This window comes from Sparus aurata, chromosome 21 (assembly GCF_900880675.1).
Source record: "Sparus aurata chromosome 21, fSpaAur1.1, whole genome shotgun sequence".
Lineage (NCBI taxonomy): Eukaryota > Metazoa > Chordata > Actinopteri > Spariformes > Sparidae > Sparus > Sparus aurata.
The window spans coordinates 5,644,551-5,659,559 of NC_044207.1; the positions used below are offsets into that span (position 1 = coordinate 5,644,551).

General features: G+C 38.8%; 1 protein-coding gene and 1 long non-coding RNA gene across 2 annotated transcripts in view; one reads left to right on the forward strand and one right to left on the reverse strand.

The window, feature by feature from the left end:
- Positions 1 to 435: 435 nt before the first annotated feature.
- On the forward strand, positions 436 to 13,889 carry LOC115573398 (myosin-6). The gene is made up of 37 exons (XM_030404180.1): positions 436 to 636; positions 884 to 1,027; positions 1,141 to 1,297; positions 1,390 to 1,417; positions 1,931 to 2,036; positions 2,133 to 2,225; positions 2,299 to 2,362; positions 2,440 to 2,538; positions 2,644 to 2,747; positions 3,199 to 3,337; positions 3,460 to 3,578; positions 3,692 to 3,841; positions 3,983 to 4,153; positions 4,258 to 4,567; positions 4,707 to 4,783; positions 4,874 to 5,079; positions 5,179 to 5,302; positions 5,929 to 6,065; positions 6,168 to 6,423; positions 6,525 to 6,767; positions 6,860 to 7,036; positions 7,151 to 7,296; positions 7,411 to 7,501; positions 7,610 to 7,999; positions 8,098 to 8,224; positions 8,440 to 8,558; positions 8,655 to 8,851; positions 9,082 to 9,265; positions 9,815 to 9,980; positions 10,065 to 10,189; positions 10,274 to 10,582; positions 10,673 to 10,876; positions 11,029 to 11,325; positions 11,903 to 12,007; positions 12,121 to 12,216; positions 12,656 to 12,790; positions 13,764 to 13,889. Exons 1-37 carry the CDS (start codon positions 436 to 438, stop codon positions 13,782 to 13,784), a joined length of 5,817 nt encoding a protein of 1,938 aa, XP_030260040.1. The 3' UTR covers positions 13,785 to 13,889.
- Positions 13,431 to 15,009, reverse strand: part of LOC115573402 (uncharacterized) — a 29,667-nt gene continuing 28,088 nt past the window's right edge. The window contains exon 7 of the long non-coding RNA XR_003982265.1: positions 13,431 to 13,857. This is a non-coding gene — a long non-coding RNA (uncharacterized LOC115573402). The remainder of the gene's footprint in view (positions 13,858 to 15,009) is intronic.

Consider the following 15,009-nt stretch of genomic DNA (forward strand, 5'->3'; position numbering starts at 1 on the left):
AACCCTCGTCCATATTTGGCAGAGAGGCTTTGTTTAAAAGGAGAACTCATGGTGAAACCCCCAACAGGTCACCATTCTGTCTTAAGGTAAGGTACAGGGACAATGGCTTATAGATCAACAACTGCACTTAGATATTACAGCATTACCTGTGTTGCTGTGAGCTGCAGACTTGTCTCATCCATTCTTTCTTTCCTCAGGACCATTACACCTCAGTCTCCTCAGCAGGGATTGGAAAGGTAAGTGCATCTGAAAAATGAAAATTGGTTTGATTTAAAAACATTTTAGGGCAATATATAACCAATGTAATACATTGATTTAAAAAAAACTGACTTTACACTGGCATATGCATTCTTTATCCTGCAATTACCTTAAGATAAATAGGAAACAAATGTGAATTTCAATTGAGATCCCTTCTTTCTGTAGACACTGTGAAAAATGGGTGACGCTGCCATGGCAGAGTTCGGGGCAGCAGCCCCGTACCTGAGAAAGTCAGACAGGGAGCGTCTGGAAGCCCAGACCCGTCCCTTTGACATGAAGAAGGAGTGCTTTGTTCCTGACACTGATGAGGAATATGTTAAGGCTTCCGTTGTCAGCCGTGAGGGGGACAAAGTCACTGCTGAGACTGCAAAAGGGAAGGTCAGTGAGCTGGCAGGCACAGCTGCCCTAGATGCAACTGGTTTTCTGACTAAGACACAGTGGTAATGCAAGGGATTATTCAGGTCCATTTGTCCTTCAGTCATATGTAGCAGGGAAGCAAAACAAAAAAGCCAGAGACTCAGAGGCACAACGAGCTCATTTTTCTTCTCACTGTGCATTCATAGAAGTAGCTAAAATTCTGAATGATTAATAATTGTATATTAATTCTGACTATTTCCATTTTCAGACTGTCACAGTGAATGAGTGTGATGTACACCCTCAGAACCCGCCAAAGTTTGATAAAATTGAAGACATGGCTATGTTCACCTTCCTCCATGAACCCGCTGTGCTGTTTAACCTCAAAGAGCGTTATGCAGCATGGATGATCTATGTGAGTTGGAAGCTGACCTTCTATAACCTTCATCTATAAACTGCATTCTTCATTCATATATCAGAGGCTAATACAATCGTACATTGAACAGTTATCATTTCTCATTATCATAGACCTACTCGGGGCTGTTCTGTGTGACCGTCAACCCCTACAAGTGGCTGCCAGTCTACAATCAAGAAGTGGTTGTTGCCTATAGAGGAAAGAAGAGGAGTGAAGCTCCTCCTCATATCTTCTCCATCTCTGACAATGCTTACCAGTACATGCTAACTGGTAATTTACCTTCAATTATCGTATAATCATAGAAATGCAAAGCAGAATTTTACCAAATAATCATCCAATGTCTACTTTCTTCTCTCTCCCAGATAGAGAAAATCAGTCAATTCTCATTACGTAAGTTATGCTCATTTGACTCTTTTATACATCGACTTGGAATTATTTCATGCTATGAGAACTTCCAAAAGTGGCAACCTACAGCCTTTCATGGAAGATGTTGTTTTTGCCGATATATGTTAATAAAAGATTGGACTCAAACACTTGACCATGAACAACAACTATGATCATGGTTTTAATGACAAAAAAAACAAAAAACGTCATAATTAAACAACAGTGAGTATACATTCTTTTGGGCAGTTTTAACACATGTGATTATGTTACAAGCAGGACATTTATGCCATCACTACTGTATTAATTTGCAACTATTTTTATAGTTTCATCAGGCCAAACACCGAACAACGAGCGTTAAAAAGGATTAATATTATAGAGAATAGGATAATAACAGTCTTTGTGGTGGCAATGTAACTTAATTTTTGTTGATTGATCAAATGCCTAAAAAGGTGTGTGATATGATGAACTGTATGTTGCCAACTTGTATATTTATCAAAACAATACATTTTTTGACTTCAGTGGAGAATCTGGTGCTGGTAAAACTGTCAACACCAAGAGAGTCATCCAGTACTTTGCCAGTATTGCAGCTGCTGGCGGGAAGAAGGATGTAGGCTCTGAGAAAAAGGTTAGAATACATATCAAATAACTAAATAGACCCTAAATGGTACATTTCTTTAGTGTGTACAAGTTTCCATGAATGTTGCACTCCTGTGTACTTTAGGGTACTCTGGAAGATCAAATCATCCAAGCTAACCCAGCTTTGGAGGCCTTTGGTAATGCCAAAACCATCAGGAATGACAACTCCTCTAGATTTGTGAGTATCTGTCTGTAATGAAACAGCCCTCTGTGCCATTTCGATTGTAATGTTTTGTTGTCATACATTTTAGGGCAAATTCATCCGAATTCACTTTGCAGCCAGTGGAAAACTGGCCTCAGCTGATATCGAGACATGTAAGCAGTCTTTTTTCTAAACTTTTCATCTTCGTACTGATCACCTTCCAACTTACATGATGCAAATGTCTTTACAGATCTGCTGGAAAAGTCCCGTGTCACCTATCAGCTTAAGGCTGAGAGAGATTATCACATCTTCTATCAGATCCTTTCTCAAAAGAAACCTGAGCTGCTTGGTAAATAAAATGAATTGATCTTTGGACCACTAATAACTAGTAGTTGCAATGTTGCCTAATCACTATCAAAAAATCATTATCAAAAACATTCTGTTTGCTTTCCAGAGATGCTGCTTATCACCAACAACCCCTATGACTACTCCTTCATCTCCCAAGGAGAGACGTCAGTAGCCTCCATCAATGATGCTGAAGAGCTGATGGCCACTGATGTTAGTAGAGACGCAGAATCATGTATTCATATAATTATTTCAACAGCCACTTACATGACAACTTAAAGTAAAATGTGTTAATGTGTGGCAAATTGAAATCCATCTAACTTAAAGATTCTATAGTTAGACATTGTACAGTTTGCTGAAAAATAAGTGTTAATTAATGCAGTTGAATAGCCAGATCTATTGCTATTGTTCCAAATGTTATTTTGTATTTAGCTGTTGGTATAGCATTGTAAAACTTAATGATGTCACCTTGTAACCCAGTATGGCTGTCTCCCTAGATGAGAGTGAAAACTATTTGCTTGGTCTGGATTAAAGGTCTGATGTCAGATTGTCATTTATGGTTTGATGTGGAATCCTGGTGGCTCAGAGAGCACACACTCTACTCTGTAGCCTGATATGATACAACAACTTTACAACATAATATAATACCCCTCTTCTCATTCAGGACGCCTTTGATGTTCTTGGCTTCACTCAAGAGGAGAAGAACGGCATTTACAAGCTGACTGGTGCCATCATGCATCATGGTAACATGAAGTTTAAGCAGAAGCAGCGAGAGGAGCAAGCAGAGGCAGATGGCACAGAAGGTGAGAGAAACTCTCTGGAATATAATATGATACACTGGATATAAAACATCAGGATGTAAGGCATTTACCATGATGTTAAGCTTTTTTGAGAAAAAATTTCACATTTACATGTATTTATTCAGATGCTGACAAAGTCGCATATCTGATGGGGCTGAACTCTGCTGACCTCATCAAATGTCTCTGTCACCCAAGAGTCAAAGTAGGAAATGAATGGGTCACTAAGGGACAAAATGTCCAGCAGGTAAGAATAGAACTTGAGAGTTAAATTCATTACAGGGTATCAAAGTTCAATTGATGAAGTGGCACAACAAGTGCTATTTACTATAACTTTTACATATTTATATTTTTCGTTAGGTGAACTATTCTATTGGTGCACTGTCTAAGTCGGTGTACGAGAAGATGTTTCTGTGGATGGTGGTGAGAATCAACCAATCCCTGGACACCAAGCAGCCACGCCAGTACTTCATTGGTGTGCTGGACATTGCTGGATTTGAGATCTTTGATGTGCGTTTCTTACACTTATGTTTATATAATTTATGCATATTACAGGCAAAGATATGTATTCAGCTCCATTGTTTTTAATATGCAGGAAAAAAAAGTTCTGACTTTGAAAATGACTTAAACTTTTGTTAATTTACATTACAGTTCAACACCTTTGAGCAGCTTTGCATCAACTTCACCAATGAAAAACTGCAACAGTTTTTCAACCACCACATGTTTGTGCTGGAGCAGGAAGAGTACAAGAAAGAGGGCATTGAATGGACGTTCATTGACTTTGGTATGGACTTGCAGGCCTGTATTGACCTGATTGAAAAGGTGAGAGACTATGTCACGTTCAGCGATACATAAAGATTGATTTAAAATGGTATGATTTTTGTTTTTGCTTTTGTTTTTCTCATTTAAAATACTTTTGCCCTCAGCCCATGGGTATCATGTCCATCCTTGAAGAGGAGTGCATGTTCCCCAAAGCCTCTGATGCCACCTTTAAAGCTAAGCTCTATGACAACCATCTGGGAAAATCAAACAACTTCCAGAAGCCCAGAGTTGTGAAAGGGAAACCAGAGGCCCATTTTGCCCTGATGCACTACGCTGGAACTGTTGATTACAATATCAACAACTGGCTGGTGAAGAACAAGGATCCTCTGAATGAGACCGTTGTAGGACTATACCAGAAGTCTAATCTTAAGCTATTATCTTTCCTCTTTTTAAATTACGCTGGATCAGAATCAGGTAAGAATAAACTGAATGTACAACATTAACCTCCACTGAGAATGTAAATATTTTATAAAGTTTGTATCAGAACGATGACACAGTTCTTTCTTGCTGCGTCTGTTAATGCAATCTAATAAATTACACACTGGTTTATTAGCTGATGGTGGAAAGGGCAAAGGAGGAGGAAGCAAGAAGAAGGGTTCTTCCTTCCAAACTGTGTCTGCTTTGCACAGGGTTAGTAACAACACCTAATTATGTGTGAATCGCTATCTCATAGGGAAACCTTAACTGGGTGTTAAACACAGAATTGAATTACCTCCACAGGAGAACCTGAACAAGCTGATGACCAACTTGAGGTCTACTCACCCTCACTTTGTACGCTGTATCATCCCCAATGAGACCAAGACTCCTGGGGCCATGGAGAATCCTCTGGTGATGCACCAGCTGCGCTGTAACGGTGTGCTGGAAGGCATCAGGATCTGCAGGAAGGGCTTCCCCAACAGGATCCTCTATGGAGATTTCAAACAAAGGTACTGTCTTATAAGAGCCATTTTTAGCCACATACTTATAACTACAAAAGGAAAAGTAAATGCTGTTTTCTAAGATATTGTTTCTTTTTTTTTTTCCAGATATCGAATCCTAAATCCTGCTGCCATTCCCGAGGGCACATTCATTGACAGTAAGAAAGGAGCTGAGAAACTTCTTGGCTCTCTGGATATTGACCACAACCAGTACAAGTTTGGACACACAAAGGTAAGTAATACAAGAGAAATTCTAAAGCACATGTATCATGAAATTCAAATCTATATCCAGTATAAAGTTGTAGTAGCACAAGTAAAATAATCATCAAGTTAGTAAAGCCACTGACTTAAGAACAATGCCAGTTATATGGCAGTATTTATCTTAGGTTTGTGAACAATAGCTAATATCAACCATAATGTAAAGTGACTTGTTAAACTAGACCCAAAAGGCTGGTAGCAACAATTGCACTGAGCCTAGATTGAAGCCAATAGCTGCTTTTAACAGTCTTTTCATTTCAAACTGAATTGCGAAACACTCTGTAAAGTTTCAATGTTAGCTTTATAGATTAATCATTGAGCATCCATCTGATACTTAATAATGATGATGAGACATTACTGTGATAATGGTTTAGAGGGATATGTCTTGAATTAATGGTACCTTGACAGGTCTAAAAAGTGGTGGAGTAGGCACGAGTTTCCATAATCAGATGTTTAAGGGCGTCTTTACATCCATTAATGCATAATTATGGGAGTAGAAATGAAGCATGTGCCCGTTTGCCTGTTTCCATAATGACTGAGAGAGAGTTTTACGCATCTGCCACTTGGTGGATATTTACATGCCATTCCATGCTCCTAAAGGTGTTCTTCAAGGCTGGTCTTCTTGGACAACTGGAGGAGATGCGGGATGAACGTTTGTCACTCATCATTACTGGAATCCAAGCCAGAGCAAGAGGTCTGCTGGCAAGAATGGAATTCCAGAAGATTGTGGAAAGGAGGTCAAAATAATTTAAAATAAAATAATACCAAGAAAATGATAATAATTGGCTGATATGGTTTTGTGTTAAGTGTTAGTAATAACTTTGGTTAATCTCTGACAGAGATGCATTGTTGGTGATCCAGTGGAACATCCGTGCCTTCATGGGGGTCAAGAATTGGCCCTGGATGAAGCTGTTCTTCAAGATAAAACCTCTGCTGAGATCTGCTGAGGCAGAAAAGGAGATGGCCAACATGAAGGAAGAATTCCTGAAGCTTAAAGAGGCTTATGCAAAATCTGAAGCTCGTAGAAAGGAGCTAGAGGAGAAAATGGTCAGTCTTCTCCAAGAGAAGAATGATCTGCAGCTCCATGTCCAGGCTGTAAGTCCAACAGCAGCATTCTTAATTTTTTGATGTAATTATTTTACAATACAATATATCACATAGACATTAATCATACATTAATGACTATTTCCTTTTAGGAGCAAGATAATCTTGCAGATGCTGAAGAAAGATGTGAAGGGCTGATCAAAAACAAAATTCAAATGGAGGCAAAAGCCAAAGAGCTGACAGAAAGACTGGAGGATGAGGAGGAGATGAATGCTGAACTAACTGCTAAGAAGAGGAAGCTGGAGGATGAGTGTTCTGAGTTAAAGAAAGACATTGATGACTTAGAGTTGACTCTGGCTAAAGTGGAGAAAGAGAAGCATGCCACAGAGAACAAGGTACGACAACAACTTTACTATTCATATAGTGCATGTTTCTAACCTTTACACTTTTCATTCATCATTTTTAACACTTATTACTCATTTCACAGGTAAAGAACATGACTGAGGAGATGGCCGCTCTTGATGAAATCATTGCCAAGCTGACCAAGGAAAAGAAGGCCTTACAAGAAGCTCATCAGCAAACACTGGATGATCTGCAGAGTGAAGAAGACAAAGTCAACACTCTGACCAAGGCCAAGGCGAAGCTGGAGCAGCAAGTCGATGATGTAAGAATTCTACTGCTTGTCATCTCCACCCAAGTGTGATATGTCTAGTAAGATCATATGTTTCTTGCATATTGGGAAAAATAATTTGTGACTTCCTGTAATGGTATTGCCCAGCTTGAAGGTTCACTGGAACAAGAGAAGAAGGTGCGTATGGACCTTGAGAGAGCAAAGAGGAAGCTGGAGGGAGACCTGAAATTAACTCAGGAGAGTGTGATGGACCTGGAGAATGACAAGCAACAACTTGAAGAGCATCTGAAAAAGTAAAAACATTATTCTACTAAATACCAAATATGTCTAATACATGACACAGCTGTACAGATACAAGACAAACAGATGACCAGCTATTCTAATTCCAACTGCTGTTTTCATTGCAGGAAAGATTTTGAACTCAGTCAGCTCAACAGCAAAATAGAGGACGAGCAGGCCATAACTATTCAGCTTCAAAAGAAACTGAAAGAGCTCCAGGTAATCACCATTTATGTTTAGTATTGTTAAAAAAATTGGAAAAAAATAACAAAACAAAACAAAAAAACCTCTATTTTAAGTGGCAACTAAATAATTCTGCCTTTAAAGGCCCGCATTGAGGAGCTGGAGGAAGAGCTGGAAGCAGAGCGAGCTGCCCGAGCCAAGGTGGAGAAGCAGAGAGCAGACTTAGCAAGAGAGCTGGAGGAGATCAGTGAGAGGCTGGAGGAGGCTGGTGGAGCAACATCTGCTCAGATCGAGATGAACAAGAAGAGGGAGGCTGAGTTCCAGAAACTCCGCAGAGACCTTGAAGAGGCAACTCTGCAGCATGAAGCCACCGCTGCAACACTCAGGAAGAAACAAGCTGACAGTGTTGCTGACCTGGGAGAGCAGATTGACAACCTGCAGAGAGTTAAGCAGAAACTGGAGAAGGAGAAGAGTGAGCTCAGACTGGAGCTGGATGATGTTGTTTCCAATATGGAACATATTGTGAAGATAAAGGTTGGCTAAACAGACAAACTATTTCTTTCTTAGTAGTTAGTGGTACACCAATTTTAGGTAAAATGAGTGTAATTATATATTTTTTATTTTAAATCTAGACAAATCTAGAGAAGACATCCAGGACTGTGGAAGATCAGATGAATGAATACAAGACCAAATTTGAAGAGGCTCAACGCTGCATCAATGACTATAATATGCAAAAAGCAAAACTCCAAACGGAAAATGGTATATTTCTTACTTTAATACAAATTGATATCTTCTTATGTGTGTGATAGCTGAAAGTTTAAATATATATATGTGTATATATATATATATATATATATATATATATATGATATATATATACACACACACACACACACACATATATATATATATGTATAAAAACAGCATTTTTGAAAATATTAACTACTTTGTGACATCTTTTGCCAAAATACTAGGTGAGCTCTCAAGGCAGCTGGAGGAGAAGGATTCTCTGGTTTCTCAACTGACAAGAGGAAAAATGTCATACACTCAACAGATTGAAGACCTAAAGCGACAACTGGAAGAGGAGACCAAGGTGAAATTAATTTAAGTGACAGCACCGGACAGTAAATTTGTAACTGATGTACAGTCTATTACAGTGTCATTAATTCATATAATTTATTTTTGACAGGCAAAGAATGCCCTGGCTCATGCAGTGCAGTCTTCTCGGCATGACTGTGACCTGCTCAGGGAGCAGTATGAGGAGGAGCAGGAGGCCAAGGCTGAGCTGCAGCGCAGCATGTCCAAGGCCAACTCTGAGGTGGCTCAGTGGAGAACTAAGTACGAGACTGATGCCATTCAGAGAACCGAGGAACTGGAGGAGGCAAAGTAAGACAGTTTGAGGTCCAAATTTATGATTTGCTATGTAAAGAGACATTCTACTTCGTCTAGCAGATCAGCTTTTTGTTTGTGTTATGTTCCTACTAAAATGTAAGACGAACAAAAAGTTTGTCTGTTAGATGATCAAGCAGCCAGTCATATTAGTTGAATTTATAATAATTTATAAAGGAAGTACAACTGCGGGGAAATTAAATCATATAAATAACTGCTTTCTAAAGGAAAAAGCTGGCTCAGCGTCTGCAGGATGCTGAGGAGGCTGTTGAAGCTGTGAATGCTAAATGTTCCTCTCTGGAAAAGACCAAACACAGGCTGCAGAATGAGATTGAAGATCTCATGGTGGATGTGGAGAGGTCTAATGCTGCTGCTGCTGCTCTGGACAAGAGGCAAAGAAACTTTGACAAGGTGAAGTACTACATTTTAAGTAGTATTTAGGTTGGAAAAGCAACAATTGGTACTGTAGAATCTGAACATTAGGACAAGCAAAAATACCAAGATTCATTTTTTAGTTTGACCTCTTACCATGATATTTTAATAATTAGGGGTTGTTGGTGGCACAATGTGTAGAATCTGAAAAAAATCTAACCTTGGTGCCACCCAGTGGTAGCATTGGAAATATACTGAGATAGACTGCTGAGACAAATGGTCTTAAGGGCAACACATTGCACCATTTTCACCAGCATTCAAACCTTTCCTCAAACATAAACTAATGTCATTGGTAAAAGACACATGGCACTGGCTTTTACAGGGGACTGTAACTCTCCATTACACAAAATATGTCTATTTAACACCTATTGAGCTGGCTTGGTGTAAACCTTTTACTTTCTCCACCTCAGAGGACTGTTTTCAATAATGGGAGAAATTCACATAAAGATAACTCCTCAAAGCCTGACGTATTTTTTTTAATTCAGCTGGCACGTGTACACTTATTGCTGACCTGTCTTTTCACTGCAGGTGCTGTCTGAGTGGAAGCAGAAGTATGAGGAGTCTCAGTGTGAGCTGGAGAGCTCCCAGAAGGAGGCCAGGTCTCTGAGCACTGAGCTCTTCAAACTGAAGAACTCTTATGAGGAGTCTCTGGATCATCTGGAGACAATGAAGAGAGAGAATAAGAACTTACAGGGTAAGGTGTACTGCCAGTTTCTGCAGACACACTTTACAAATTAAAGTGTAAACCATCTTAATCACAGTGCTTGACCTTCCACAGAGGAGATTTCTGACCTCACTGAGCAACTTGGTGAAGGTGGAAAGAACATCCATGAACTGGAGAAATTACGGAAACAACTGGAACAGGAGAAGAATGAGATTCAATCTGCTCTAGAGGAAGCTGAGGTGCAGGCTTGCTTAGATGAATGAATTTTCTTTTTTAACACAACTGTCTGCTGTTATCTATAACTGTACCATCCTGTCCACCAGGCCTCCCTGGAGCATGAAGAGGGTAAGATTTTAAGAGCACAGCTAGAGTTTAATCAGGTTAAAGCTGAAATTGAACGCAAACTGGCTGAGAAAGATGAGGAGATGGAGCAGTGCAAGAGGAACCTGCAGAGGACAATTGACACCCTGCAGAGCTCTCTTGAGGCGGAGTGTCGCAGCAGGAATGAGGCCCTGCGTCTGAAGAAGAAGATGGAGGGAGACCTCAATGAGATGGAGATCCAGCTCAGCCAGGCCAACAGGCAGGCAGCTGAGGCCCAGAAACAACTTAAATCGGTTCATGCACATCTAAAGGTAAACTGGAAAAAAATTGCTTTCTTTGTAAGATGTTTCTAATTCCAACTCATTATCAATATAAATGTGGTTATCGGTCATCCAATTAAGGATTGCCAAATTCAGCTGGATGAGTCTGTTCGGGCCAATGATGATATGAAGGAAAACATTGCCATTGTTGAGAGACGCAACAACCTGCTTCAGGCTGAACTGGAGGAACTGAGGTCAGCTCTTGAACAAACTGAGAGAGGTCGTAAACTTGCTGAGCAAGAGCTGCTGGATGTTAGTGAGAGGGTGCAGCTACTGCACTCACAGGTGAGGCCTAATCATGTATTGCATACACCACAGATGACTGACTGTTATTCTTGGACATTACACAAAGAATTCAAAAGCTTGACTATTTCTATGTGTAGTAACAGTTAAATACATGTAATAATTTTCTCAACTCTCACGTTTCAAATATGTAGAACACTGGCCTGATAAACCAAAAGAAGAAACTTGAGGCTGATGCTTCCCAGCTTCAGACTGAAGTGGAGGAAGCAGTGCAGGAATGCAGAAATGCTGAGGAAAAGGCCAAGAAGGCCATTACTGATGCTGCCATGATGGCAGAGGAGCTGAAGAAAGAGCAGGACACCAGCGCTCACCTGGAGCGTATGAAGAAGAACATGGAGCAAACCATTAAAGACCTGCAGCACCGCCTGGATGAAGCTGAACAGATCGCCATGAAGGGAGGCAAGAAGCAGGTGCAGAAGCTCGAGGCCAGGGTAAGAAACATTTTCCAACATACAAATATCACGTGTAAAAAAAATGGTTATGACCAGCATTACTTTTGTATTTTTAAAGCTGCACTTCTTGTACTGCAAAACAAGCTGATAACCCTGATACATTACAGCCTTATACATTTGTTACGGGTTATAACAGCCTTTGTGTACACCCAGCAGACACCGAACAACATTATTATCCAATCAAGGTTTTGTTTCAAAACGCCCAACAAAGACAGTCTGTTCATCAATCCTTTGCTTTTTAAACCTGGCTTGGGCTCCACCAAATCCTGAGCAAACAATGATGTTTAATTAATTTACTAGATGATCCAATTTATACACCAAATAGTCATTGACTTTGTCTTGATTGCTATAAAACCAAAACACTGAACAAAAAAGCCCAGCAGAACTGCAGGGTGAATTGATCATTTTCTTGGAGTTTGCCCCCTTTCACATCTTACAGTTATTTTAATAAATGTTACAAAATATATTGAATTCATATTTGGATGGAGTGAGAGATTTGAGCTGAGCTCATTATGGATTGGTGAATTTCCAGAAAATAATCTTTTGATGTTCTCAGGTGAGGGAGCTGGAGAATGAGGTGGAGTTGGAGCAGAAGAAGAGCAGTGAAACTGTGAAAGGAATCCGTAAATATGAGCGACGCATCAAGGAGCTCACATACCAGGTTTATACCAGTATACAGTATATACAGAACTATATAAGCATCATAAATATGCAAATTGAGATAATACTTAATTAAACTTGAGATACTCTTTCCTATTCCTCTGATTTATTCAGACTGAAGAAGACCGCAAGAATACCGTTCGTCTGCAGGATCTGGTTGACAAGCTCCAGCTGAAAGTTAAAGCCTACAAGAGAGCTGCTGAGGAGGCTGTAAGTGTGGGCTAAAAGTTGTCTCTGGTCTGTTACAGGGGTTCAGCCTTCATTCATAATTTACTTCCCTTTCAAGAATGTTACCTGAGGCTTAAAAAAAGCAACTTTGTAATCCATGATAGTTCATAGCAGCAGTTCATATCACATATTAACATTACACAGTCATACTTTGTCTATGCAATAATACAACCTTACATAAGTGGATTTGAGTTTGACCCTGGAAACATGTCGGCCTCCCCTTTGACTTGTTTTAGACCTAGCTGGTAAACTACAAACCAATGCAGAGTTTTTTAAATAATACAAAGAGACTGTGGTTCTACTGTAGCTGTTTCTGCACCTTCACTCGCAGACCATGTGGCCTGAAGAATTTCCTTAGAGGTTTGTCCCCTAATGTAAAGTTATATCATATTTTGGCCTGTCTTTATGTTTAATTCTGTAGGAAGAGCAGGCCAATACTCATCTGTCCAAGTTCCGTAAACTGCAGCACGAGCTGGATGAGGCTGAAGAGCGAGCTGACATAGCTGAGTCTCAGGTCAACAAGCTGCGTGCCAAGAGCCGTGATGTGGGCACAAAGGTGAGAGGCTACTTTAGATTTCAACACAACAGTTAATATACACTCTTACTGCCTTTAGAACTACTGCACACTTTTTTTCTTTATATATCCTCATAATTTTCATATCAATTCAATGTAATTCATTTTTATTTTATTCGTAATGCATAGCCAGTAAGTACAGAACTGCTCATCATTTTATTGGGAATAAATAAAACAGACCTGTTTTTGCATACATCATTTTATTTTGATATTTTTAAATGGATTCGGTAAGTTGTATCAAAGTCATTTAATAGGTTAGTAGAAATGCAATCTTTATCTCTCGGAGGACACATTGATAATTTAATTATGTTGATCTGCAAAATGATTGCTTAACATTTGACAATACAAAGACATCAATAAATGCTGTCAACCAGTCCAATTTAGTTTATCTAAACTAAATATTATTCATATTTCCAATTATAAAGACACAAAACACTTTGTCAGTTTCTCAGATAAATCTTGTTAGAGCATTTACTTTGTGTTTGTATGTGTACCTGCTTGTGGACAGTTTGTACTGTATTATTATATTATTAGCCTTTATGCAGTGACTGGAGCATGCTACTGTAACGCTGTGTCTGTATACAGCCTATTGTAAAAGATAAATGATTTCATATGATTTTTGAAAAAAAGTAGCTGTCAGTAAGAGAAAATAATGCTACATTGTTTGGATTCAACCAATCCTAGACAAAAAGATGAATTTGCAAACATTTCAAATTATTTCTTTATAAGCTTACGTACTGTACAGTAAATTAATGCTAAAAAAGAAACTTATTCATGTACAATTACTGTCACGATCAGTTACTTGTCCCATGAGCGATTTGTAACAAATTAATCATATTCCACTCAATTCTGTGCAAAATCTAGTTCCCATGTATACCTTGTGGACACTAGATGAGTCTTGAAGGTTATCTGTCACTGATTTCTCTTTCTTTGTCTTTATCATTCTTCACCACAGAAAGGACTAGAGGAGGAGTGAAACTCACAAACAGCCACCTAAGACCTTTGGGATGACTTATGATGTTGTTCCTCTTGTCTTCAAAGTACTGTAACTGTAGAATAAAGCAAAGTGCATTCAAATTAACGTGTAGATACTTCTTTTATTTTGGGCAAAAGGGAGACCTGTCATATAATGTTTAAGTCAATATGGTAAATTCAAAAGCTTTCACTTTATTACCATTGAAAAATATCACCCAGTGGATAGCTGCATCACCAGTATATCAAATAATGTCCGATGAAGTCATGAGAAGGGTGAGCTAAAAACAAACACACACACACACACACACACACACACACACGCAGGCACGCACCTACGCACAAGTGCATGCACACACATGCTCACACACAAACACACACACACACACTTGCATTTCAATAAAAAACTAACATAGTGACAATGTGTTCAGCCAATCAATATCTGACATAAAACTTATTTAACTAGCTATCTATGGGTCACAAATGGAGAAGGGTTATTCATGTAAGTCTGCCACCTTGACTATTTATTGTTGCAGGGCTGCTTTTACTGTCAAGAAACCCATTAATCTTGCTAGTGTCATTACGTGCTAGTTATTGATCATAAGTATCTAAGTTGGTATATTTAACTATAAGTTAGTAAGTTATTTTTCTTTTTTTTCTTTCAGTACATTAACATGAATCCAACATATTTGCACTTAATTAACACAACAATAACTAAATAATTATAATTAAAAAAAATCTTTCTACCGATTAATAGTCTACCCATTATTTCATGCAATCACGTGAACAAGATAACATAACCATATGCTTAATTACTGTGTGGCCCATAACCATAATGACAAACTTCTAAGTTAACCAGGCATTATTCAAATATATTGACCAGTTATTTGTATTATAAAAGCGGACAGATATTGTTATGAACCACAATGGATCGTAACATAACTTACTATGCAAAAGACCTTACACCACCAGAGACATTGCAAAGGGTGTGGCTAACTCACCTAACATTAGCCTTTACCCTATACATTAGTGTAGGTTGAATATATTATATTATATTATAATAATATTTATATCAGTTTCATATGCATCAGAATTGTATGAATAAATAGTGTAAGAGCTCCCGACATAGAGCCGACAAGTCCCCCCGATATATCCCAGAATTAAAACAAAGGGAGATTTTGTTCTCTGTAAAACATCAAATAGTGGATACATCAGGTTATAATAATATA